This window comes from Callithrix jacchus, chromosome 18 (assembly GCF_049354715.1).
Source record: "Callithrix jacchus isolate 240 chromosome 18, calJac240_pri, whole genome shotgun sequence".
Lineage (NCBI taxonomy): Eukaryota > Metazoa > Chordata > Mammalia > Primates > Cebidae > Callithrix > Callithrix jacchus.
Window position 1 is genome coordinate 19536039 of NC_133519.1, and position 26687 is coordinate 19562725.

The 26687-nt window shown below is 40.5% G+C and overlaps 1 protein-coding gene and 1 pseudogene across 1 annotated transcript; both read left to right on the plus strand.

Moving 5' to 3' along the window:
* The first annotated feature begins 11436 nt into the window (after positions 1-11436).
* Positions 11437-12482, plus strand: APCS (amyloid P component, serum). Its single transcript, XM_002760158.7, has 2 exons — positions 11437-11596; positions 11712-12482. The coding sequence occupies exons 1-2, from the start codon at positions 11533-11535 to the stop codon at positions 12326-12328; spliced, it is 681 nt and encodes a 226-aa protein (XP_002760204.1). The 5' UTR covers positions 11437-11532; the 3' UTR covers positions 12329-12482.
* A 10307-nt stretch (positions 12483-22789) lies between these two features.
* Positions 22790-23717, plus strand: LOC100400608 (putative olfactory receptor 10J6; annotated as a pseudogene).
* Positions 23718-26687: the final 2970 nt, after the last annotated feature.

The following is a 26687-nucleotide window of genomic DNA, read 5'->3' on the forward strand; positions in this document are numbered from 1 at the left end:
AAAGATAACTAACATTATAAAAGTATTTGCTATGTGCTAGCCACTGTATTAGATCCTTCAGGCAAAATTAATACATTTAAATACCAGAGAAACTCAGTGAGGTAGGTACTGTCATTAGGAGCAGATGGGCACCTAAGACACTGGGAGGTTAAATAACTCATAGAGTTCCCTCAGAAAGAGTCAGACACAGGATTGGGAAGGAGCCCGCGTCTAGGGTAGGAGTCCATGATCTTTCTCTCTACACTATACTTCCTGGACTGCAAATATGAAACTTAATCTCTTGTGTCCAGAAACAATCAATTCTTTTTGCCTCATTACTGAACAAACTCTTCTCTCTTGAAACTCATTCCATGCCATTTTTTTCCTCCCTCCAACGCCCACCTTCATCATCATAGGTCCCAGAAGTCTCTCCTGCTTCCTTCGAGAGCTACATCATCTTGGGGTTAGAATCTTCCTTAGGAAACCTCTGTTGGATGCACTCAGTGAAACCCATGTAAGACACGGTCCTGAGGACACAGAGTACATGGGATCCTCAAACTGTAAGTATAGAACAACATTCTTAGGAGGTTCACTCCTACAACGCTGGGTCCATGCAAATGGAAGGTCAAAGTGGGGAGGCACAAGCTGGATGGACCTCAGCAGGGCCAAATGCCAGTTGAATTTTAAGTGTGGTTGTGCGTCAATCCCTTTATTTACTTATTTATCCCATCTCCAGTCCTCCATCATATTATCCACAGATTTGCTTCAGTCTTTCTATTTTCCTTATCTTCAAGCTTCCATCTCACCCAGCAATCTTGGCAGACAGTCTTTTGAGTTTCCAGAAGGCCAGTTTGTCTAAGTTAGATTTCCAGTGTGTCTTCTCTCCTTCTACTAAAAAAGCTCTGTCTCTCTCTCTCTACCTCACTCATTTCTAAGAACGACTGTCCCTCCTCCTGACAAAAACACTAATCTGCCCATATGACCAGCAGAAACATTTAGGAACAAGATGACTTTTAGCTCCCAGAAGTGCTTCCAAATGAGACAGTAACAACCACAGAGTTTTAAAAACATAAAACTAAGGAAGAAAATTTTACTTCATACGGTAGACGATGTGTTTAATAACATTTCTCTAAACATTAATTTTAAGAATAAAATCATTATATACCTACTTACAACTCAGTAAAGAAAACTCACTTAGTTTACTCTAAAATCGACAGGATTCTATGGCAGAAGCAGCTGGCTAGCCCTCTACCAGTGATTTGTGTCCCCTCTCCCAAGCCAGAATATAGCATGGTTGTGGAGATGAGATACAGCTGACCAGCCCAGAACCACATTTCCCAGCACTTTTGGCTCTACACGTGACCACAGGAAGAGTTCTTGCCAATAGAATGCATGTAGAATTGGCATGTACCACTTCCAGTCATCATGGGAAAGAAGCAGGTGAGGCTTTTTCACTGTACTTCGCCCATTGCCACCTGGAGGTAGAACATCTATCACAGGACTCTGAAGCCCTAAGAAAAGCAGAGCCACATGATGTAGGGTCCTTGAATTGTGACTCAGAGGAGAGCTTCTTGCCGATCAGGAACATGTAGTTATATTTTACATGAGCCAAAAATAAATGTCCACAATGTTAAGCCTTGAGATTTTGTAGTAAGTCTCTTACCACAGCAAGTATTGTCCTTTCCTGCTATGGGTGTTGTCTGTTCTCAACTTTTTTTTTTTATTGGATTTTAGGTTTTGGGGTACATGAGCAGAGCATGCAAGACAGTTGCGTAGGTACACACATGGCAGTGTGCTTTGCTTTTCTTCTCAACTTTTTAAGTCTTGCTTTTTTCTTTGCTTCTTGCAAAGCAAAACTCAGAGATGTCTAGAACAGAGTCTTTTTGAGCAAAGTAGGTGATCAATAAATATGTTAAGCTAACATTGATTTTTTTTTGGAGTTCTGAATCCTATTGCTGCTTTTGTTAAATTTAAAGATATATTCAACTGGAACATATGGAAATATATGACAAACCGAAGAAGACTGCTCATTACAAAAAAAAAAAAAAAGGCATATACTTTGAAAAGTGCTACTCTTCTTCCTTTCTTCCTCTTCCCATACCACCAGATTTCTTAAGCTGCTGCCATGAGACTCTGCCTTTGGGAAAGTCATGGTCGTTGTCTCCTAAGGAAACTTCTGCTTCTTAAATCATCTAAAATGCCTTGCTATTTTTATTTGCAGATATTTCAACTTAAGTGACACTTTTTCAGAGAGGCTGTTTCTTACCACTCATTGATCACCTGGTTGCCCAAAACAGAAACCTGAGATTTACCATCCCTACCCTCCACTTACAGGTTTTAGTGAAGAAAATGGAATGTGAAGAGTACAAAGGTGTGAGTGGTCATGGTATGTCCTAGAAACAAGCACGTGAGCAAAGAATGTATGAGACAATTTGGGGTGGACTGAAATCTTGTAAGTTGTAATGCAGCCTCCTATTTAGTGCATTTGACTTGGCTTATTCATGTCACCGTTGTTAATTTTATGTGTACCCCTCATCACTTCTCTCTTCTGACTAAAACCCTTCAAAAATATGCTCACGGCAACAAGAATAAAATCCAAAGTGCTTCACATACTTTAAAATATCCTATAATTTCTACATTTTCTAAACAGCCCTGAACACATCTGGCTTGCACGTTGGCTTCCTGAACTCTCCAACTGTCTGCAATGCTCCTTTCCTCCTTGTCACAAAGCAGACTTATATTCATCTTTTCAGATCTCAATAAAATGTTTCCTTCTGCACAAAGCCCACCTGTAGCCAACTCTCCACCTCCACAGTGATAGTTAGGATTCTTCATTAACTGTGTTTGCAGCTCCCTGTAATGTAACCTTTACTGCTCCTATTATGCTGTCATGTAAGGGAGAGTAATTATATTGCTACCATCCCCAAATGGACTAAGAGGACTTTATATTGCTATCATCTTAAAACGGACTAAATAGTACTCATCTCTGCATCCTCAGTGCTGGATCCAGTACTTGATACTTCAAGAGTGGCTAGATGTATTTATTGAAAGAAAGTATTATAGTAAAAAGGATATTAGCCAAATCACAACATGAAAACTCAGGAAACAGTAACATGAAGAGCTCAACAAAAACCTTCTTTTGGAAAGACATCTTTTCAACTGGTCAGAATTATCAAAGCAATCATTTAAAGTCTCTGGAGATTGACTGATAGGGTCGTAACACCTACCACCCTACCACCATCACCTACCTAGTTGTGCGCCTACCCCAACTTCTACACATTTTTCTTTACGTGTTAGTCACTCTCTTGAGACCCTGAGCTTTTTAAAGGTAAAGGCCTATCTGGCTTAGGCAAGTGACTGTACATTATCAATACTGGGCACTTATATTTTGAGTGAAAATATGACAATATTCTTTTGAAAAAAATATAGCTTTAAAACTGGAAATAACTCCGTAATAAGAACTAAAATACTAAAGGTATTTGCAAAGTTCTGTGAAAGAAGAGATGAAAGAGCAATCAATCTTGTCTGGATGGAGTAGAAGAGAGTAAAAGAGAAGAGAGTAGAGTAGCTAATATTGATGATCATGATGATGGTGCTGGCCCCTGTCACCACTGATGGAGCCCAGCCTCTTCAGATATAGTTTCTATCATTCTCTCCTCTAGTCCCTCCTCTCTATCTCACAGCACTTTTTGTCATTTCTGAAACATTCCAGGATTTTACATAAGCTTTTGTGTGGTTTCATGATCGCTTTGATTAAGATATATTTATGTGTGTATGTATGCATGTAGACATATAGTGTTGCAATACAAAACCTATTACTGTAATTTTTATCAAAATAGTTTTGCAATACATTTTTACCTTTGGTAGATCAGAGACTTCTTTAAAAATCTGATGAAAAAATACATTTGCAGTATTTTGCACACAATTTCAGAGAATTTACTAACCCACTAAAACTCATGCAAGAACCCCCTAGGGACCTAGGGACTTCAGCTTCAGAATCACCTCCAAAGGCACAAAACGTGCTGATTATCACTGAGGCAGTGATAAAGGCAGTGACACACAGTTCCACCAAATGAGAGAAAAGGGTGGCCACTATATCTGGGACCCTCGACCTCTAGCAGTCTGTCGGAGGGAGAGAAGATCACAAGTAACCAAAAGTGTGCTCAGGCCTGCTTCTGTGGGGTGTGTGTGTGTGTGTGTGTGTGTGTGTATGTATGTAGCTAAAGTATAAGACAGAAAATGGATAGAGTTTACCTTTACCTTGGACTGAAGTAATAATGAGTCACTTATTCCCAAAATATAGTAGTGTATGAAATAGATGTCACTATACCTGGGCTTTGACAGTGTATCTTGTATCTCTGTCTCACAGTGGATACACATGATCATTTTCTTAATTACACGTGTAACTACTCACCAGAAATAAATGTAAGATATGAGCAGAGAAGAGTGCTTCAAAAGAAAAATTCTACCGACAAAAATAAACTTTAAGCCCCTTATCCCTACTACCTCTCAGCCACCCAGAAGAAGGGAAAATTAGTACTTGGAATTTTGACTTACTGAAAATTGTGGTCCACGCTTATAGAAGAGCAACCAAAGCCACTTACCCAGAATAAACCACCGCCAATCAACAGTTACCATGCAGTCATTACGGAATTAACAATTCCCAAAAACCTTCAAGGAATGAGAAGATAAATGTTTAAGAAGAGGAAATCCAGATGAAGGCACCACTTTTTGAGACAAGCCACCCATGTGTTCTCTCTCTTCTCAGCTTCTGGGGATGCAGCAATAATGTGGTTTTTAAAAGTCTTTGTTTCCTCCTACAGAAGTAAAGGGTACTTCACCTACATGCACACCATTTAAGTGGCCAGTTGGGATGAATTCATGGAAAGAAGGGCCTCTCTTTGTTAAACTATTTATTTTTCAATCAGCACATGGTAAGGAAAGCCTTTTTGAAATGTCAATTAAGGGTCATAAAACTGAAATCATGGAGCTGCAGAAAGTCTCAGGTGGTCCCTGGGATTCTTTAACTGAAGTCACCGTGGCCATTATCATCAGTAGTTCTGCTCCACTCAAACACAAAAGTCAAGCACCAAATGGCCGGGTGAAGTGGGAGCCAGGAGGATTTTCAATCAACTTCCTCACACATAACAATAGATCATCAGAGTGCTCCTGGAGTGCCACCCACCTCTGCAGTAATGCGCACCCTGAGCAGAAATGCTAGATTCTGCCTTCTTCTTAGAGCTTAAGTAGAAATGCAGTCTAAGTGTTTGAACCAATTCACAATAGAGCTTTCTGCGTGAACTACTTGTGAGATGTAAAATGTTTGTGAGCAGGAAAAACATTGACCTGGACTAAAGGTCTCCTGATGAAATGAGTCAATCTGTTATGAAATATTTCTGCCCACAGTTTTGTACATGGTATCCTTGGCCTCCATGTACCTCAGAGTGCAAACAGCAGTGTCCAGAGGCAGCACGAATGATGATAGTGTGGGTGGGTCTCTTATAAAAGACCTGTTTTCTATTGAGTTCATCAGCTTGTGCTTGAAGCAGGCAGTACAAGCACAGACATATAGACAATGACTGTGATAACATCGGGGGCACAGGTGGCAAAGACCTCAGATGAGGACATCCTAAGCATGTCAGAGGTAACAAGGATGTCAGTACAGGAAATGCCACCCAAACCCATGGACACCCGCACACATGTGTGGAGAATAAAATACCGTTTATTTCATATAGTACTGTGCAGGAGAGTTTCATGACAAGAAGGGTATCAAAGAAGAAGTGGTCTAAATAGCTTATGCACTCCTTTTGTACCCCTGTGACACTGTAGTTATTTAGAACACTGTCATGATCAGGCCGATGCAAAAAGCACCACACACCAAATGGGCACACGCCCTCTTATTCACAAAGACTGTGCACTCCAGGAATTCCCAGATAAACACACAACAGTCATGGTGGTCAACATGACAAAGACCATTGTTTGTAATTCAAAGGATAAATGCTTGAAAAGGTAAATACCCCATTCTCTATGACATGCTTATTTCACAGTGCACGCCCATAAATATATACACCCACTAACATTTTTTTAATCTTAATTTTTAAAGAAGAAGAAAGAAATGATCCAGAAATTTACAAAAAAGATGACAAGACCGAGAAAATCTCCTGGTTCTGAGCTATGAGACTAGAAAGCATTGTGGAATAAGGACTAGAGTCTCTGAACTAACCAGCATTCTCAGGAAAACATACATGGCAAATGTGGGTGAGAGTCATCATGATGGCATTTCCTGCTGAAGCTAAGATATGGATGGCATCACTCACAGAAGCTGGAGACACCCAGCAAGGTGAATTTTGTGAGCTTCCGTGAGGTTTTTTCTTTGTATTTTGAAGTTTTAGAGATAACAATGAAATAGATCAGCATAAGAAAACTCTCGTGCTGACATGAACTCTAGGTCATGAGCAGAAACATGGCATAGGAAAAGACAAGATGACAAGAGTAGCTCCAGACAGCTCTAGCCAAGGCCTCTTGTAGCCACACAACTGAGGAATCTGCATCTGCATCTTCAATGCATGTACTTTCTATCACTGTGGCTGGAAAATGTATTCCTAGACATAGAGAAGGGAACTTTTAAACATACTCAAAATACAGAGTTACATTGAGTCCTTGCTGTTCTATTTTTCTTCTTTGTATATTTCCTTCTGAAGATCCAGTTATCATGAAGGGATTGTGAACAGCATGAAGATGGTGTGGCCAGTGGGTACCAGTGAATGGTAAATGTTATTAAAAAGTTATTTTTTAAAAACAAGAATAAACATTAATCTCATGAAAGCTACATTTTATAAAACTATAAAGATGGGTTGTTCAAAAAGAAGCATGGGAGTGAAGGGATGTCAGGAAGGATAAGACCAAGATAGAGATATGGTGACATTCCAGAGAGCAGTTTCAGGTGAATTCCGAACTTAAAAGTGAGATTTCAGTGAGGTAACATGGTCAAGGTGTCTCACTAAACCCAAAACTAGGAAACAAAAAAGTAGGAGAGATTTTCTTTAATAAATGAACCCTGAAATTAGGAACATAGAAATGAGATCAAGAAAAGACTCTTGTGTATCAGCATGACCTGGAAAGTGACTGACCAATTTGTGAAGCTGCCAGAATTGCAAAGTGGACACAGAAGCCTGAGGCTGGCATTTAGAGTTTGAAAAAGCTACTGTGGTAGAAAGGTCAGTCAAAATCTCAGGTGGACACTGATTTTTCTCTGTTGTTGGATACAATGTTATGAAGTGGGCAACAAAGCCACTCAGTCAAGAAGAGACAATCTACAAACTGTGTGAGAAATATGCATTTAATCACAATTCTCCTGTGGAGAATCTTGTTTCTCTCCTTTTGTTCTTTGTCAGAATTACTGAACCTTAGGATACAAACTCCCTTCCTTTTTCTCCCTCCATCATTCCCTGAAACTTGGCTTCTGACATGCTCACTTTATGAAAATTGCTCTTTCAAAGGTTACCAATGAAGTTTTTATTGCTAAATCCAGCATGTATTCACCTTAGATCTCTCTGATGCATTTAATACCATGGGATACTACTTCCTAGATACTTATGCTGACTTGGTTTCCATGACACCACACACTATCCTCTCTGCCAAACATAATTTTTTTCTCCCACCTCTCTCCCAACCTGCCATTCTTATCTTGCCTCTAACACCATGAATGCAAATGTTTCCTCAAGTCAGTGCTTGGTTCCCTGACCTTTTCTCTCTTCTCCCTTCCACTGAAAGACAAAATTCATTTTTGTTTCATTATCATGTATATGTTGATTTCTCTGAAACCTGTATTTCTAATTCCAAATGGCAGTCACATATTTCAAAGTCTCCCAGACCTTTCTTATATGTAGGTCATACTATCATTTCAAATTTAGCATTTGAGGAACCAAGCTTATCACCTACCCTCTACCTCCTCCAAGTGAGTATCCTCTCAATGGTCCTATCTGCACTGGTAGCACCATATTTTTCACATCACTTGTATCCAGAAATATGGTTCCATATTCTATATATTTTTATCTTATTCTCATCTTTTTCCATTTATGCCTTTATAACAGACCCCACCATCACTGTAAGTTGTGTATCTTTGGCTTTATCCAACCACATATCAGGGTGATAATCAGTTACTCTTGATGCATGCCTCCATTGCCTCTTTCCATCTAAATGCTCTCACATTCTCTTACAGCTAATAATTCTCACACAGCAAATAATCCTTTACTGAACATAAATCTTGTTCTACCCTGCGTTCTACTCAGTTTCTTCCTATCCAGTCTTTCCTGTTGGTTACTGTGACTTAATGTCTTCTATAAACACCTAAGGTCTTAGAAAGCATCTTTAAGGTATTTTTGAATCCCTCAGCTGATCTTCAGTTATATCTCATACTTCTGCCTTTTTGAAGCTCTGAGTCAGATCCTCTTTTTGCTACTGCTGATGCCCTCTTCCACTATGCTCTTTGAGGGCAAACTTTGTTGCATGCCAGTTGATGTGGCCAAGACAGCTCTGTTTGGTGCACACAGGTGGCCCTGCTTCTCTTCAACATACTGTATCTTTTCTTCCCTAAGCTCAAGCCTTCCATAGCCACCCAGACAGGAGCTACCACCTTGACCTGAACTTTCACTGGCAGGAAGGCAACCAGGAGCATCCAGCAACAGTGATTGAGTCACTGGGAGAATTGCACCCAGTTCTGAAGATCCAGGATTCATTTTCCTACATCCTGACGTCACAACTTTTCCATTTGGCAACAGAAGGAATTCTCAGTTTCCACTTTGATAACCCTGGAAGTGCAGACTGTTCTCTTCCAAGGGCTGAGAAGCATATTCCAGGGAAGGAAACTAGAGAACAGAATCAGACTCCACTTTTTCTCCCTTTTTCCCATTCTACTATAGACTGTATCTTCCAGTCAAGCTTTCCTCATCACAGTGTCTGGACACAACATTTTATGTGCAACTACAAACCCTGGCACTTGGCCCCAAGAGCTATCTAAACGCCCTTACTTCCAAGCTCTCCCACCATGAGTCTAAGGCTGTGTCACTTATCCCCAAGACCTGTTCCCTGGACTCATCTCCCATTAGAGAACACTCTCTTCTACATTCATTTCCGAACCATTTTTTGTTAAGAGAATGATTATTTATTTATTTATGAAGAAAACTAGAAGCATCTGGTGAGCCCTATGTTCTCTGAGTTTTATGGAACTTATTAATTAACATCTGGAAATGTTAGGGAATTGTGTAGTCCCTGGGTTCTCAAGAAAGGTCACCTTCCTGTTCCTACCTCCGGCATTACCTGATCATATTCAATTGTATTCTACTTTTTGTTGCTAATAAACTCTTTCTTACATAAAAAGAAATCCTCCCCCTAGCTGAGTTATTTGATTCCACAATAAGTAAGAGTTTCCTTTCATGCTTAAGAAAAATTGTTCGATAAAATGAATGATCTAAATATGAGTAAGTCCCAGATTCAATCTAGAAGGGATCAGAGATAAATACAATCATATCCATAATCTGAGACAGACAGTGGTAACAGTCATAACACCTCTAAAATGATGGTCATAATCATCATCCAGATACTGTTCCATGTACTTTGTATCACAGTATCTCATTTATCTTTAGAGAAACACTGTGGGGTAGATAGCTTTATCTTTGTTTTGCAGAGAAGGAAACTAAGGTTCAGAGACGTTTAGTGACTTGCAGAATAGTCAGCCACTAGTCAGTGGCAACACTGAAATTCTATCCCAAAGTCTTTGATCTTAACCTTATAGGAAGTGCAAAAAAGGGGAAATAATGTATAGTTAGGATATTAGAAAAGTCTTCATGAAGCAGATTGTGTTTTATTTTTTATATTTTTGTATAAATGCAAGAGGTACAAGTTTAGTTTTATTACATAGATAGCAATGACACAGTAGTGAAGCCTGGGCTTTTAGTACAACCATTCCCTAAAAAGCAGACAGAATGAAGGTGAATAACAGAAGTGATGAAGTCAGAAAAGCCAGGAATGTATAAAGAACAACCATTACAGGTGTCTGACAGGAGAGTGGGATTAGATTCTAAGATCACAGCCAGGTTAGAGCCAGATTGTAAATGGCATTGGCTTCCAAGCAAATGATCTGTACTTAATTCAGGAATCAATAGATGTATAAGCCCAACTTTATCACTTACACTTACTGTGCAACAAGCCAGATAAGGTTTCACAACCTGGAATTCCATTTAGATTTTTCAAAAAAAGTCGAGGATGGAAACCTCCCAGGGATAAGAATAGGAAGCATACTTTGAACAATGAGAGAGAAAGTGTATTCTTGGTGGCAGTGATTGTGTCATTGAAAAGACTGATTAGGTCTGGGGTGAGCTAAGAGAAGAGAAAATGAACGAGGCTAAACAGTAGGTTGAGAAACAAAATGCCATATAATTTAGGGATAAGAGAGAAAGAAATAATGTGGTTAGAAAGAGGAACATCGGTTTGATGTCTCAGAGCCAGAGAAGGTTTGAGTGGTGGTTAATAAAGTATAGAGAGAGTGAAGAGTGAAGCAGAGAGAATGGAGATGGAGATATCTCTGGGGCTGTGCAAGAGTCAGTGACCACTGAATCCCCAGAACCTAGTGTAGCACCTGAGAATTGAATAAATGTGAGTAATATACTAATGGGGTCATCACCAGAGATGGATTAGATATACACTCAATGACCAAGGACTCAAAGAAGAAGAGAGAAAAGCTTGAGGAGATACTGACATCTCTGCAGGCAATATGATGTAACCAGAAAAATAAGTCATAATGAGAAATGGAAAGATCTAGGATAAGGAAGCACCAAGATATGCAAAAGAAAAAAAGCGCTGAGTAGAAGCAGCAGAAAAATACTAAGCTTCATGGTGACAGAAAGTTTATACTCCAAGTCCCTCTTTCCTCTTAGCAATGCCTGGATGTATTACTCAATGTTGAATTAATCAAAGGTGAGGGCACTTTTTAGGGTCTTCAGCAGAAAGCAGAATCCTAGAATATCCTACAAATAGAAGACAACTTGAGAAGTATAAAAGAAAGGCCTTGTTCCCATAGCCCACAAAAGGGCTGAGCTTAGGGAGACACTTCACATGGCTCGGGAGCTTCTGTCGGAGCACACAGTCATCAAGGAGAGGGGCCCAGAGAGCAGAGAGAGGCTCTGCTGACGTGGCCAGCCCATCTCATCCCATCCATAACCCTGCTGCTCTGCAGTGACTCTTTTCCCAGCAATACAATCTGGGTAACAGGATTTGGAGCTCTAACTGTCACTTGTCTCTAATAAATAACTCCCATTGATTTCCCAGCTCAGCCCTCACCACTCCCTCAGCATAAGTGCCAGGGAGGAAGGCCTGGAAAATCACTCACACATTACTGGTGCTCTTCCTCCCCTGTCCTCACCCAAGGTGCATATAAACCCTGAATAGCCTGAGGTCTAAGGGTAAGAATCTCAGATGCTAGGTGGACAGCCACTGTGTTGTCCGCTACCCTCATCCTGGTCACTGCTTCCGCTATAACAACCCTAGACCAGGAACATGAACAAGCTGCTGTTTTGGGTCGTTGTCCTCACCAGCCTCCTGGAAGCCTTTGCTCAAACAGGTAAGGAGGTCAAGGGGTGGTCAAGAATCATAAAGTGAGAAAGTCGGTTGAAGCCAAGATGTCGTTTCCCTGCATTTATGCTGAAGGTCATTACCTTTCTTTCTTTATCCCACAGACCTCAGTAGAAAGGTGTTTGTATTTCCCAGAGAATCTGCTACTGACCACGTGAACTTGATCCCATCGCTGGAGAAGCCGCTACAGAACTTTACTTTGTGTTTTCGAGCCTATAGTGATCTCTCCCGTTCCCATACCCTCTTCTCCTATAGCAGCCAGGATAAGGATAATGAACTACTAGTTTATAAAGAAAAAACTGGAGAGAATAGTCTATATAGTCTAAACATTGGAAGAAATGAAGTTGTATTCAAATCTACTGAAAAGTTCCCAGCCCCAGTGCACATCTGTGCAAGCTGGGAGTCCTCATCAGGTATTGCTGAATTTTGGATCAATGGGACACCTTTGGTGAAAAAGGGACTGCGACGGGGTTACTCTGTGGAAGCTAACCCCAAGATTGTCCTGGGGCAGGAGCAGGATTCCTATGGGGGCAAGTTTGATAGGAGCCAGTCCTTTGTGGGAGAGATTGGAGATTTGTACATGTGGGACTCCGTGCTGCCCCCAGAAGAGATCTTGTCTGCCTATCATGGTGCCCCCCTCCCTGCTAATATCCTGGACTGGCGGGCTCTGAACTATGAAATCAAAGGATATGTTATCATCAAACCGCTGGTGTGGGTCTGAGGTGCTGACTCAACAGGAGCACGTGAAAATGAACTGACATCTAAGAGACCTGCTCAAAGCAGCTGGATACTAGATCTCACACCTGCAGCTCTCTCTTCCTTTAATTTCCTATCTATAGGTCTGCCTAATTAAAAAAATATATTGTATTACGCTATCTGCATTTGTTTAGTGCTTTTCATAGTCCCATATCTTTATCTTATATCTACTTATTTGGTAATTGGTGTTTCATTATCCTGAAAAACCAAGTTGTCAAGTATGGGGAGAAAAACGGTTAAGTAACTAGAAAGATATGTCACAAAACCAGAGCATTCAATGAGCGGGGCAGTGGCGACACTTAAAAGCTACCCACAACCATTTTAATAACGATTCAAAATATGTGTGGTATTGCAATCACAATCCTTTTATTTTTCCCGTTGCAAACTGATCAAAAAGAGGTCTGAGGTTGCGTCCGGGAGAGTTATAATGAGATAAGTCAGCAATAGTTGAGAAGCTGATAGCGGGTAATGAGACAGGAAGAATAAAACTAGAAGTCAGAATGAAACCAAAAAAGTATGAGACTGGGATCATTTTGTGAAGGCAAACATGACTTTACCCCTCAGAAACCCCAGTGGGACTGTACAATGCTTGATTTTTGTAATATTGTCCTGATGTCATCAAAAATATCATACTCTGAATATTGGTCATGTGACTATGCTGCCTAAAATTCTTCCACGGCTTGAATCTGGGAGGCAGAGATTGTAGTGAGCCAAGATTGTGCCACTGTGCTCCAGCCTGGCTGCAGAGCAAGACTCCGTCTCAAAAAAAAAAAAAAAAATTCCTTGGATTAACATTTCTTACAGGATATAATTTAAACCTCTAAATATGGCCAGGTGCAGTAGCTCATGCCTGTAATCCCAGAACTTTGGAAGTTTGAGGCAGGCAGATCATATGAGGTCAGGAGTTCAAGACCAGCCTGACCAACATGATGAAACCCTGTCTCTACTAAAAACACAAAAAAATTAGCCAGGCGTGGTGGCACATGCCTGTAATCCCAGCTACTCCGGAGTCTGAGGCAGGAGAATCACTTGAATCTGGGAGGCGGAGGTTGCAGTGAGCCGAGATAGCACTCCAGTCTGGGCAACAAAAGCAAAACTCCGTTTAAAAAAAAAAAAAAAATCTCTAAATATGACATTGCCCTCCATAACCTGGTTCCACTTACTCTCTCTGAAATGTACACAGAGAGTACATACAGAACACTCTCTGAAATGGACTTTCCATTTCAGATATAACTCTTAGCAGAGCAAGTGGCATCTTAACTGTATCACACTGCAAAATAATTGTCAGATGTTATTAGTAGCAGTTATTTTCATGGTTATGAAAACCCAGTACCTGGCCTGTCATAAACAGCTATGAGTTGCATTCCCAGGGAAGCAAGGATCCCAGAGAGAGTCTGGGCTCCATATGGGAAGTAAGACAGATTTTCCTTACTGATAATAAGTAGGGCATGAAGTCAGTGAAATCAGAAAGAAAGCATCCAGAACACCTTCAGGATGGTAACCAATGTGATCATTTCAAACTCATGAGGCTGTTTGCCCAGAGTGGATGGAGGCAGTCACCAGATATGAAGAAGTAGCTATCCTGCTTCTGGAAACTCTCTAATGGGGCAATAGGGTGGAAGCAGAGAGGCACAGATAGAAACTGGGAAGATTTGCTGAGGTACTTAAATGGAGCAGCAGGGGCTTTATAAGAACATTTCCACCTCATTTCTGATGAGATGGTATAATGGTTTGGATATGGTTTGTTTGCTTCCACCGAACCTCATCTTGAAATTATATTCCCAATATGGTGTTGTTGGAAGTTGAGGCCTAGTTTGAGGTGACTGGGCTATGGGAATGGGTTCCTCATGAACGGTTTGGTGCTGTTCTCACAGTAATGAGTGCGTTCTCACTCTTAGGAGGCTGTATGAACTCTTGTGGGATCAGATTAGTTCTCGCCAGATTTTTTTTTTTTTTTTTGAGACACTCTGTTACCCAGGCTGGACTGCAGTGTCACAGTCTTGGCTCACTGCAAACTCTGCCTCCTGGATTCAAGCAATTCTCTGTCTTAGCCTTCCGAGTAGCTGGGATTACAAGCACTGGCCACCATGCCCAGCCAATTTTTATATTTTTAGTAAGGGGGGTTTCACTGTCTTGGCCAGGCTGGTCTTGAACTCCTGACCTCATGATCCACCCTTGGCCTCCCAAAGTGCTGGGATTACAGGCATGATCCACCCCACCCAGCTGCCAGATTTAGTTGTTATACAGCCAGATGTCCCTTAGGTTTTGTTCTCTTTGCACATACTCACTTCCCCTTTGACTTTCTCCACCATGTTTTGACACAGCACAAAAGAGAAGCCAGAGGCATGCTCTTGAACTTCTCAGCCTGCAGAGCAATAAGCTAAATAAACCTTTTCTTGATAAATCACTGAGTCTCGGGTATTCCTTTACACAAAATGGACTAAGACAAGTAGAACTTACGTAGAACATTGAGTTGGTTAGGTAGACAGGGATTTTAGCAATATAAAAAATGATTAATTTCTGATTCACAGCTAACGAGCTAAGGCTTGCTTTATGTTTTTTCAGTATTAACCACCTTTCCATAAACTTGTACTGTAAGTAATAGAAAGATCTATCTATTCTTGGGTGGCAGATATTTCTATCATATTCACTAACACTGTGTTTTAGTTTAACAACTCTTTGCCAAGGAACATAAAACAAGTTTTAGAAATGAAACCAGTGTATTTCCAAATGATATAATCCATTCATTCAACTATTTATTAGGCAACTTCTCAAAAATATGCCAGGCAATGCCAGGTACTGAACATATAACATTGAGTAAAACAATCATGGTGCTTGCTTTTTCAGAATTTACGTTCTATTAAGTCTGTGTCAACTACGTGTGGGTTTCTCCCAACAATAACCAGCCTGTATTGTCATCCACCCCTCACATGTTTAGGCTTTCTTCTAGCTCAGGTTGATATCATAGTCCCCCTTTCACTTTCCCCTTAGTTAAAAGGATCATTTATTCTTGGTAATCATTTGCAATTACTTACATAGATCTCAGAATAGAGTGTTCGTGACTGGTTTCTTGTTCCTGTTAACTCTCTGACTCTTAAGATGGCTCTTCTGAACAGAATCCAAAATGACACATGTCAGCTCTTTCTTCTCTGTTGTCTGCACTTCATCCAAAACAGCCATTTATATATCTCTTGTCCTTATAAATTCTAAAAGTCTGAGGCCGGGTGCGGTGGCTCACGCCTATAATCCCAGCACTTTGGGAGGCCGAGGCGGGTGGATCACGAGGTCAAGAGATCGAGACCATCCTGGTCAACATGGTGAAACCCCGTCTCTACTAAAAATACAAAAATTATCTGGGCATGGTGGTGCGTGCCTGAGTCCCAGCTACTCGGGAGGCTGAGGCAGGAGAATTGCTTGAACCCAGGAGGCAGAGGTTGTGGTGAGCCGAGATCGCACCATTGCACTCCAGTCTGGTTAACAAGAGCAAAACTGCATCTCAAAAATAAATAAATAAATAAATAAATAAATAAATAAATTCTAGAAGTCTGTGATAGTCTTGATGTAGACAACACTTTCCTATTTCTACAGTGGTTGCAGCTTTTTCAAGGCCTTTGAGTCTCCCAATAGCAAGAGGTATATTTCAAGCTTCCTCAGTGACTTCACAGAAGTCCCCACACTAGGCTTCAGGTTGGATAAGGAAGTAAAAAAAATAATAATCTTCTTCTAAAGATACAAATAACATAACCTAATACTCCCTCAAAGCAGCAACAACAGTGAAAGAGCAGCTTTCTGCAAAGAAGTTCTTTGGAGAATTTTCTTCCTATCTCCACATTTTGTCTTCTCTGTATACCCTGTTCTGGCTAAAAGATACAAGAGTTGTAGAGATGGTTCTTAATCATTTCCTTCATAAATTCTTTATTTGAGTGAATCTGTGTATATTATTTTTATTAATATCCATCCTATTGATGGCCCATTCAAAACTAAAGAGAGTCGATTTTAACATCATTTATAATAGAGGTGGTGATAGGGTTTGGCTATGTCCAGACCCAAATCTCATCTTGAATTGTAGTTACCATAATCCCCAAGTGTCATAAGAGGGACCCAGTGGGCAGCAATTACCCTCATGCTGTTCTTATGATAGTGAGTTCTCATGAGATCTGTTGGTTTTATAAGGCACTTTTCCCCTTTGCAGCACAATTCTTCCTGCCGCCATGTGAAGAAGGACATGTTTGCTTCCCTTTCTGCCATAATTGTAAGTTTCCTGAGGCCTCCCGAGCCCTGTGGAGCTGTGAGTCAATTATATCTCTTTCCTTTATAAATTACCCAGTCTTGGGCAGTTCTATATAGCAGCATGAGAACAGACTAACACAGTTGGAATTTCTGATAACTTCATCTTAGCATTTTTCTCAGATACAGTTGTTGTCACAACAAAGTAAGCAGCAAAAGTCACAGATGAAACTACTTGAATAATTCATAATCTATAAAGAAAATGGAAGGATTTGGAGGCACAATAACCCAGGAACATAGTTGTGTAGTGATTCAATAATTACCTGGATAATCACCGCCTTTCCCATACTTGTCACTAAGGCTAGGAGATACTAGGGAACAAGTAGTATACAACATGTACAATGAATTGCTAAAACCAGGAGTCATCGCTAATAAGAAAAGCCATTTTCTAGTCTCTATCTTATGCAAGTAAAGATATGATTCTTATTTTTGACTACAGAAAAACAGGTAAGAGCATTTAGCTATATGGCTTCAGGACGGGTTTTACCGGAAGTTCATAATTTTTCTGGATGAGAAGGCTTGCAGGTAGTTTTCTGTGAGTTTTGTGTGGGAGACTGGGTGGAGCTCTGAGATTAAAGCAATGAGGTCTCTTAGTTGGGATATGCCTTAGCTAAGACTTCACTTGGAGTAGAAATTTTAAAAATATATATTTTATCTGCACTAGAGAAGATCAATGTGTAGTAACATTTGGAATGCAATGTGGAGACTTTTTAGGTATTTATGAGACTTTCTATTGTTTAGAAAGAAAGTATAGGCATTCAAGACCATTCAACTGGCAGAAGACAAAGTGAAACATGACCTGAGTTGTCTTTAATCTTCATCTTGTCAAGACTAAATAGTTGATTAACATGTAAATTAAACGCAATTTGCATTCCAGAATTTTCTATCTCTTTTTTGTCTGGCTGTGGCCACTTTTCTGAGTTTAACATGGAAGATACCTAGAGGGACCACCATCCAGTCTGGGCACTGATAAAGGCATTTGCATCATGTCACATACAACCACAGGATCCAGAAGCAAAGCTAATGTCATTGACACATTTCACTGAAGCCCATAATCTATTAGAGGTTCACACAGCTGTGCCTAGGGTTAGACGCCAAAGGCAAATACCAAGCACTTCATCTAGAGCACCAGCTGTTGTGGCAGCTTCTCTCAGTAGCCTTATAGGGTTCCTGTGGGGATTCAGGGTGACAATGCATGCAAAGCACCCACTCAGTCCCTGTTCTGGCATAGTGCAATTGCTCAGTGATTGTTAGCTATGAGGATGAGGTGGAGGATGATCTAAAATTTTACCATCTGCCCTAACTTCTTGGTATACTATGACAAATCAAAATGAGCACTCATGCTCCATTTTCAGTTCCTACCCCTAAACTAAGTCTTCACTAACCAAACCAATGCACGGCCTCTCCTAGCTGGAGAAATAAAGGAAGCTCTATCTGTATACAGTGAGACACCGTGTCTGACTTTTATATGAGTGCGTTCTCACTGACAGTAACTAACCAAGGACCAAACACTAACAGGGATTCAAAAGAACAGAAGATGGTGCCATGTGACAACATGTCTTCAACTGAGTTGAGCTATTTCTTCCCTGAAGAAAAATAACTAGCAGGCCATGTGAGACCAAAGCTTGCTCAATACTCCTAGTGTGATCTGCTTGTAATGAAATTCCTTGGCTCATTTCTGGATTCTGACTCTGTGTAGACCCATGGGAGACATGGTAAGTCTCTTCACAAATTGACGCAGGAGACTAGAGCTAGACAGCAGAACTTCTCCTCTGAGAGTCTCTTCCTAATCACAGAGATTAAGAGGGCAGCTCTTCTGAGCCAAAGACAACAGGGCCAAAGGCACTCAGTGTGAATGTCACCCTGTACTTCAGCCAGAGTCCAGTAAAGTGTAAGTGACCCAATAATTTAATAAGGCTGAGAACCAAATAAGGCCAAAATTTTAAAAATACCAAGAGTCTGTCATTTATTTTTCCAAACAAATGATAATCAGATTTCCTATAATTGTAGTGAGTAGTGATCTTTTGTAAATAAGTCACAATTACTCTAAAATGGAACACAGACGGATTCCACAGCCTCAAGAAGGTGGATGGACACTTTTGGGTCTGAGGAGGCTTCTATACAAAAGAAAAGTCATTATTCTCTTATTTATTCAACTAACTCTCATAATCATCAGTTTCTTAAGATGTTGATTCCTTTATCCCTGGCTCGTTAGATATATTTTGTTTAAAAAAGAAAGGAAAGGGAAGGAAAATGAGGGAAAGGAGGGGAGGGGATGAAAACTCTAGCAAAAAGGTAATGTCACTATTTTTTTTAACTGCACAATTACTTTACACACAAAATATAATTATAAAGGTTTTGCTATCTTGCATATTTTAATTTTTTTAACACAGATTCTGTTTCCAGCCACAAATTTTGCTTATAAAGATTAAACTATTCTGTACACCCATGGCTGCCGTAATAATTTCTTTTCCTTGCAAGTGGTATTTCCTTTACAGTCTCAAATTGTGTTTTCCCCTCCACTTTATTTTTCTTTTCCTCTGGTAGGAATATTGACTTCATGACTAAGATTTTGATGCATGAGCACATTTCGGTATTTTTACTCTCCCACAGGGTTTTTATCCTTCTGGAATGTATAAATCATTTTGAAAGCTTCTTTCTGTTCTATACTGTGCTTTTGAGATTATCCACTGGCGTGTTCCCTCCACAGAAACACCCTTAGGGTTCAGCCAGAGAAAGCCCAGATTTGGATGGTAGAAGGGCTGCTGCTACTGTGCTCAGCTGCACTCGCTTCTGGCTGGGTGGAGACTCAAAAAAAAACAGCCAGTAGAAAAAGAGAGAGAGAGAGAGGTAGCCATATGGTGCTAACATAGCCCTTAATTCACTGAGACACATTCTAGCCACTGAACACTCACTCTGGCAAACCTCTGCAGGTGAGAGCCATCCACCCGTTTCACACATTTCTTTGGATCCATGGTACCCTCTGGGACCTCTTCTCCCTTCCCAAGCTGAACACTAGTGCTCATTGCTGCCTGACTTTGTGTGTGTCAGACTCTAAGAAGACCAAGAAGAACTAACAATGTGATTTCCTCCTGCATCTCAGACTTCCTTATTTCTCTCAGCACGGCCTTCCTCACTTCCAGGGACAGTAACAGCTGTGCATTTGACATTTGAGCCATAATTTCTCACAGTAATCATTTTAGATTGCTTCTGCACCTCAGAAAGTGACAGGTTAAAAAATGAGACAACCAGGCAATTGCCCTTAATCTCTAAGGGACTCTAAAACATCCCTGGATAGGTGAAACACATAATAGAACTCCTTTCAGGGAAAGGGATATGGTTGGGAAGAACGCTTGGAAAAATCAGGGCCAGCAATGAATGGCATCTACTCTAGGAGGCGTCAATAACCACCACCAACAACACTTTATACAGGACAAAGCCCAATCACCGTAGGGCTCGTTTGTTTGTTTGCTTGTTTGTTTGTTTGTCTGTCTGTTTGTGTTAAGCCTACTGTTGGGAGTTCCCTTGTAGCTGAGCTCCACTGACAGGAGAAATGACAGCTTCCCCTATAGCAAGTCTTTACCTTTCTCTCACACACCACACAACTTTCATCCAAATAAATACTAAACAATATGGAAAGAACATTGGTTTGAAGGGGCTACTCGTGTTCCCATATCTTACTCTGACCTTTCTTTTTTGCATTTGTTTCCCCAAATTTTATGAATATCTTGTCTTAAAATATGATTTTGTTGCCTATTCAATGCAATTCAAATGTATACCATAGGCAATAAACTTTTTACTCCTGGGCTCATGTACCTGGCCCACTTTCCCTGCATCTAGTGAGTCCTTAGCCATCTCATCTATGTCTTCACAACTTATTCCAAGAAAGTAAATTTATACTTACATGAAACATATTTACAACAAATTGGTGGCTGATCTGGGGTGAAAGCAGCATTTTTCAGCTCCTAAATCAAAGATACCAGAAGATTTTTCCTCCTCCTGATATAGTTCAGTTTTGTAATTTCCTGCCTTTCCTACTCCAAATATGCCTATAGTTTTCCTGCCTCAACACAGCCTGAACTATATTTTGTCCCTCATTGCAATAGGCTCATCAGGAAAGGGAAAAGGCACATGACATCTGTTGTTCTCATCTAACACATTAACAAAATTATTCTTTGTGGACGCCACATAATCAGGCTTTCAAGCCCAAGACTCTGCTGGAACTGTGGCCAATAAGGTCATTCGTAGCCTCCTTCTTGTTCAATTGAATATATGTTTTCAGTTGTCATCCTCCTTGACATCTCCAAATTATTTGTGTTATAATTTTATGCTTAAAATCAAAATATTTTTAAATGAGCCATTATCATCACTGTAAAAATAATAAAAGTCAAATATTCCTATAATCTCATGCCCCAGCACAATATGACAGTTAATTCACGATAATATCAAGTTCATATTCTTTTAGGCTTTTTCCCCCACATATGCAAGCATTTATTAACATACACACACACACGCACACACACAGAATATTCCTAACCATATGGCAGCATATCATATCATAGTATTGTTCTCTAAATAGGCCATTTTGTTGTTGTTATTTAATGTATTTCACACATTTGTCCATGGTAGGACACCGTAACAGCACAGTTCAGCATACCTTTCACCAACAAAAGAAAATATCTGATAACTGAGCTGTCCAATATGGTAGGCACTAGTCACATGTAGCTTTTTATCATTTGAAATGTGGCTAGTGTGACTGACTTAACTGAATGTTTAATTCTCCTTTATTTTTGTTAATTCAAATTTCCATAACCACAGCTCCATCCCATCCTTTCTAATAAGCTGCCTGGAGTTGCACTGTTGCTCTCTCTAACCTTTGCCTATCCCACGGTATCTCAGTGGTCTTTTAAGGCACATTTCTCTAATTTTAGTGACACACTCATTTATACTTGAAACATTTGCCTCATTTTCCATGATGAACTATTTTCTAAAACACTCACAGTGGTTCCTAGATTCCCAGCGGCAGTTCCCTAAGTATGCCAAAACTTAGCCACTTGTTTTGGCAGTGTTAGTGTTACTCGTTATTTAAGCAAAATGGTGAAAACCGTAATTTGATATATGGTGGAAATCCCAGACTCTCTTACCAAATTTCTAGCAAATATTGTGCGTGCTTGTAAGGGACATGGGAAGGCAGGAGAGGCCCTGCATTTCTTGCAGTCATACAAGCCAGAGGTTTTTCTTTCTCACTCTGGATTTTATTCCTTGCATGATACCTTTTTCTGTACTGCGCCATCATCCACTTCTCTTTATTTCCTAAGTACTATAACTGAAAATTATACATATAAAATCTTTAAACAAAGGCTTAAGGCACCCAAGGGAGTTTACATTCCAATATAGTTTAGCAAACAATATTAAATCAAATAGTACACCTCTTTATTCTTAGAATTCCCTCTGCCAAAAAGAAAGCAGCTATTTTTTTTTTAAATTCAAGGTCCAACTTTCTGTTTTGTTGCTGGTTCTCTTCTCTCTTTCTCCAACAACTTCCGGTTCTCTCTCTAGTTTACATGACTCCAAACCTTAAGTCCCTGTTAATACTTTCACAACAAATCAGTTTTTTCCAATGGTTTGTCTCCCCTAGACCGTCTAGGCTGGACCTGGAATATCTCATCTTCACTCTTACTGAAGTGTTCCTAAAGGTCAGTGAGAGCTGACCTTGACTCTGCTCCCCTGCACTATCACCAGAAGCTATCCACCAATGGTTCTAATTCAGTGAGGACAGCTTCTCACCCACATTTTATTGTCTTAGCTATGTGAACTTTCCCAGGATGGCATGGGATGCGACCCCTGTGTCATACATATTGCAAAGAAAAAAGCCTCCCTCCGTGCCCTACAAAACTGCACATTTATAATGGCACTTTGAAAAGATATGGGCTGTGGTGTCACATATTGGCAATTCCTCAGCCAGAGGCTTAACAGAAGATTAAGAAGACAGCAAAAACAGAAAAGAGAGAAGATGGTGAAGCTGCTCTGTAACATGAGCTAGAATGCTCCTGATTATAAAGCAGAGAAATTGACTTTTTTTCTTAGTGTTTTCTATAGTCATTTCTCTATAGAATTCCTTTATGTTGACTTCCTATGAATGCAGAGAAAGAACCTCACAGAGGTGACAGAGTTTGTTTTCCTGGGGTTCTTCAGATTCTACAAACATCAAATCACTCTCTTTGTGGTTTTTCTCATCCTGTACACATTAACCCTGGCTGGCAGTGCCATCATCGTGACTATCATCTGCATTGACCGTCACCTTCACACCCCCATGTACTTCTCCTGAGCATGCTGGCTAGCTCAGAGACATGTACACACTGATCATCATTCCACAGATGCTCTCCAGCCTCGTAGCCCAGACCGAGCAAATCTCCCTAGGACGTTGTACTACCCAAATGTTCTTCTTTGTTACCTTGGCCATCAACAGTTGCTTCTTGCTCACAGTGATGGGCTATGACCACTCTGTGGCCATCTGCAATCCCCTGAGATACATGGTCATCATGTGCAAGAAGGTGTGTGTCCAGCTGGTGTGCGGAGACTTTGGCATTGGCCTGGCCATGGCAGCTGTCCAGGTAACATCCATATTTACCTTACTGTTTTGTCACAGGGTGGTTGGTCATTTCTTCTGTGACATCCTCCCTGTCATGAAACTCTCCTGTATTGATACCATTATCAATGAGATAATCAATTTTGTTGTCAGTTTATTTGTCATCCTGGTCCCCATGGGTCTGGTCTTCATCTCCTATGTCCTTATCATCTCAACTATCCTCAAGATTGCCCCAACTGAGGATGGGAAGAAGACCTTTGCCACCTGTGCCTTCCATCTCACTGTGGTCGTGGTCCACTAGGGCTGTGCCTCCATTGCCTACCTCCAGCCCAAGTCAGAAAACTCTATAGAACAAGACCTCATTCACTCAGTGACCTACACTGTCATCACTCCCCTGCTGAACCCTGCTGTTTACAGCCTAAGGAACAAGGAGGTCAAGGAAGCCCTGTGCAGGGCCGTGGGCAGAAACATTTCTTAATTCACTGATCCTCTTTATATATTCATAGAAATGTGTGTCCTCACCTCCATTAAACAACCTTATGACTCTGTCCAGTGCAGTCTGTTCTGCAATGGGATGTGCATTTCTTGCTTTAGTATTTTTATTACAAAATCTTAGTCTTTGTTTCCATCGATTTTAAAGTTTTGTCCAGGCATATTCAACTGGGCATGTGAGAGGTCAAGGAGAATAGGCATGATTTTTAGGAATGACTATCTAAATTTCTAGGATAAAGAAATTGACTTCTTAAAAGCATATTAAATGTGATTATGTTGTGTTTCAAAAATAAAAAGCAGCCTTGTGCGGTGGCTCAGGCCTGTAATCCCAGCACTTTGGGAGGCCGAGGCATGTGGATCACGAGGTCAAGAGATCGCGACCATCCTGGTCAACATGGTGAAACCCCGTCTCTACTAAAAATACAAAAAATTAGCTGGGCATGGTGGCATGTACCTGTAATCCCAGCTACTCAGGAGGCTGAGGCAGGAGAATTGCCTGAACCCAGGAGGCAGAGGTTGCGGTGAGCCGAGATCGTGCCATTGCACTGCAGCCTGGGTAACAAGAGTGAAACTCCATCTCAAAAAAAATAATAAAATAAAATAAAAAGCAACGTGTATCATTTTTGTAATGCAATTCACAGAAAATAACACTACAAAATCATCTCAGCAAGGTAAGGATAGTCAATAATGATGAATTCCCCTGAAAGAAAATAGTACCAGAATTGTAAGGAAAAAGTGAGACATGTATATTAATTTTTTTAAGAAAAAATTTTTGCAGTTTACCCATCTGACAAAGGGCTGATATCCAGAATTTACAAAGAACTCAAACAGATTTACAGAAAAAAACAAACAAGCCCATTCAAAAGTGGGCAAAGATATGAACAGACACTTTACGAAAGAAGACATATATGAGGCCAACAATCATATGAAAAACTGCTCATCGTCACTGGTCATTAGAGAGATGCAAATCAAAACCACATTGAGATACCATCTCACGCCAGTTAGAATGGCGATCATTAAAAAATCTGGAGACCACAGGTGCTGGAGAGGATGTGGAGAAAAAGGAACACTTTTACACTGTTGGTGGGAGTGTAAATTAGTCTAACCATTGTGGAAGACAGTGTGGCGATTCCTCAAGGCCTTAGAAATAGAAATTCCATTTGACCCAGCAATCCCATTACTGGGTATATATCCAAAGGACTATAAATCGTTCTACTATAAGGACACATGCACACGAATGTTCATTGCAGCACTGTTTACAATAGCAAAGACCTGGAATCAACCAAAATGCCCATCGATGATAGACTGGATTGGGAAAATGTGGCACATATACACTATGGAATATTATGCAGCAATCAGAAATGATGAGTTTGTGTCGTTTGTAGGGACATGGATGAATCTGGAGAACATCATTCTCAGCAAACTGACACAAGAACAGAAAATGAAACACCGCATATTCTCACTCATAGGCGGGTGATGAAAAATGAGAACACATGGACACAGGGAGGGGAGCACTACACACTGGGGTCCATTAGGGGGAAAAGGGGAGGGCCAGCGGGAGGGGGAGGTGGGAGGGATAGCCTGCGGAGAAATGCCAAATGTGGGTGAAGGGGAGAAAGGAAGCAAAACACACTGCCATGTGTGTACCTATGCAACTGTCTTGCATGTTCTGCACATGTACCCCCAAACCTAAAATGCAATAAAAAATTTTTTTTAAAAAGTGAGAAAGTTGGAAAACATTGGTTTAGTCCTTGAAAACTTAGTCTTTATTATTCAGTTTATGCTAAAGCCTTTGCTTTTATCCAGTATAGTTTTCAGATGCTGGCCATGACCACAGGTCATACCTAACTCCCACCTCTCTAATGTAAATGCCCTAATTCAATTCTCTCTGGTTGCTGGTTCTCCCCATGGGATCAATGTCTCTCTAATCATTATGAAGAAAAATTGAGTTGGTCAAGATCTGTGCCCTGTTTGAAATGAGAACCATAAAACCATTCTTCATTTGCACACACATGGCACCTCCTAGAAGCATAAAGAAACAAAAATGGAACAAAACAAACAGTGCCAGCAGTGAGGAGTAGTTCAGAAGTATATTGTTAAATCACTCCATTTACAAAAAAGGCTAATAAGAAAAAAATTTTTTCCGTACTAGACTTCTTTGAGAAAAATATTCTTTTTCCCAGAGCTTTCTGGGAGCTTTTCTGGTTTCATGCCTGTACACACCTTCTATATGGTTATCTTGGGTGATGGGTGGTGGTAGGGAGGGTTTAAGACCTTTGAGTGCTTCCTTCTACTAAAACATTTTTTGTCCACAACACTTCTCTGCTCATCTCCTAATGGAACTTTTTCTTTTTTTCAAGAGAGTGATGTTTTTCTTTTCCCTCCACTGAGAAGAGATCAATAACATCCCAAGGAGCTCATCTAGGCTAAAGAATATCTTTACAGACTTCTGAATTCTAGGTTGGAAAGACCATAGTTCTTTCAAGGTCTGACCAGTTCTTTCTATTTCTGTCTTGTGCCTTTGCAATTTCTACATCATAGAAACAAGGTTTCCCACAGAAGCTTTTGGGGGAGTCAAAGGTTGGGTCCAAGAGTCTTGGACCTGCTGTGAGGTCTTGCTTGACAGTGCTCTCACGGTCAGCCCACTACAGATCTAAACCTCTATACCCACCATTGTTATCTCCTAAAGAGTGAGGCAGCTTCCCTCCAGAATGAGAGTGTCTCTCCTGACAGTATGAAAGATCCCCTCCAACTGCCATCAAGGCCACCTATACCAACTCTTAATTATAACCTGTCCTCCTCAATTCCCTCTGGACTAGCAACTACTTGTACATCCTCGGACCTGTCTTTTTGTGAGTAGAAGGGAAGGAGTGAGACAGAGAGGACTGTTCTGGACAGGAAGGTATAATGATGGAAGGTGGGTGGTGATCAAATCTGCTCTACCCCTCCAGTGGCT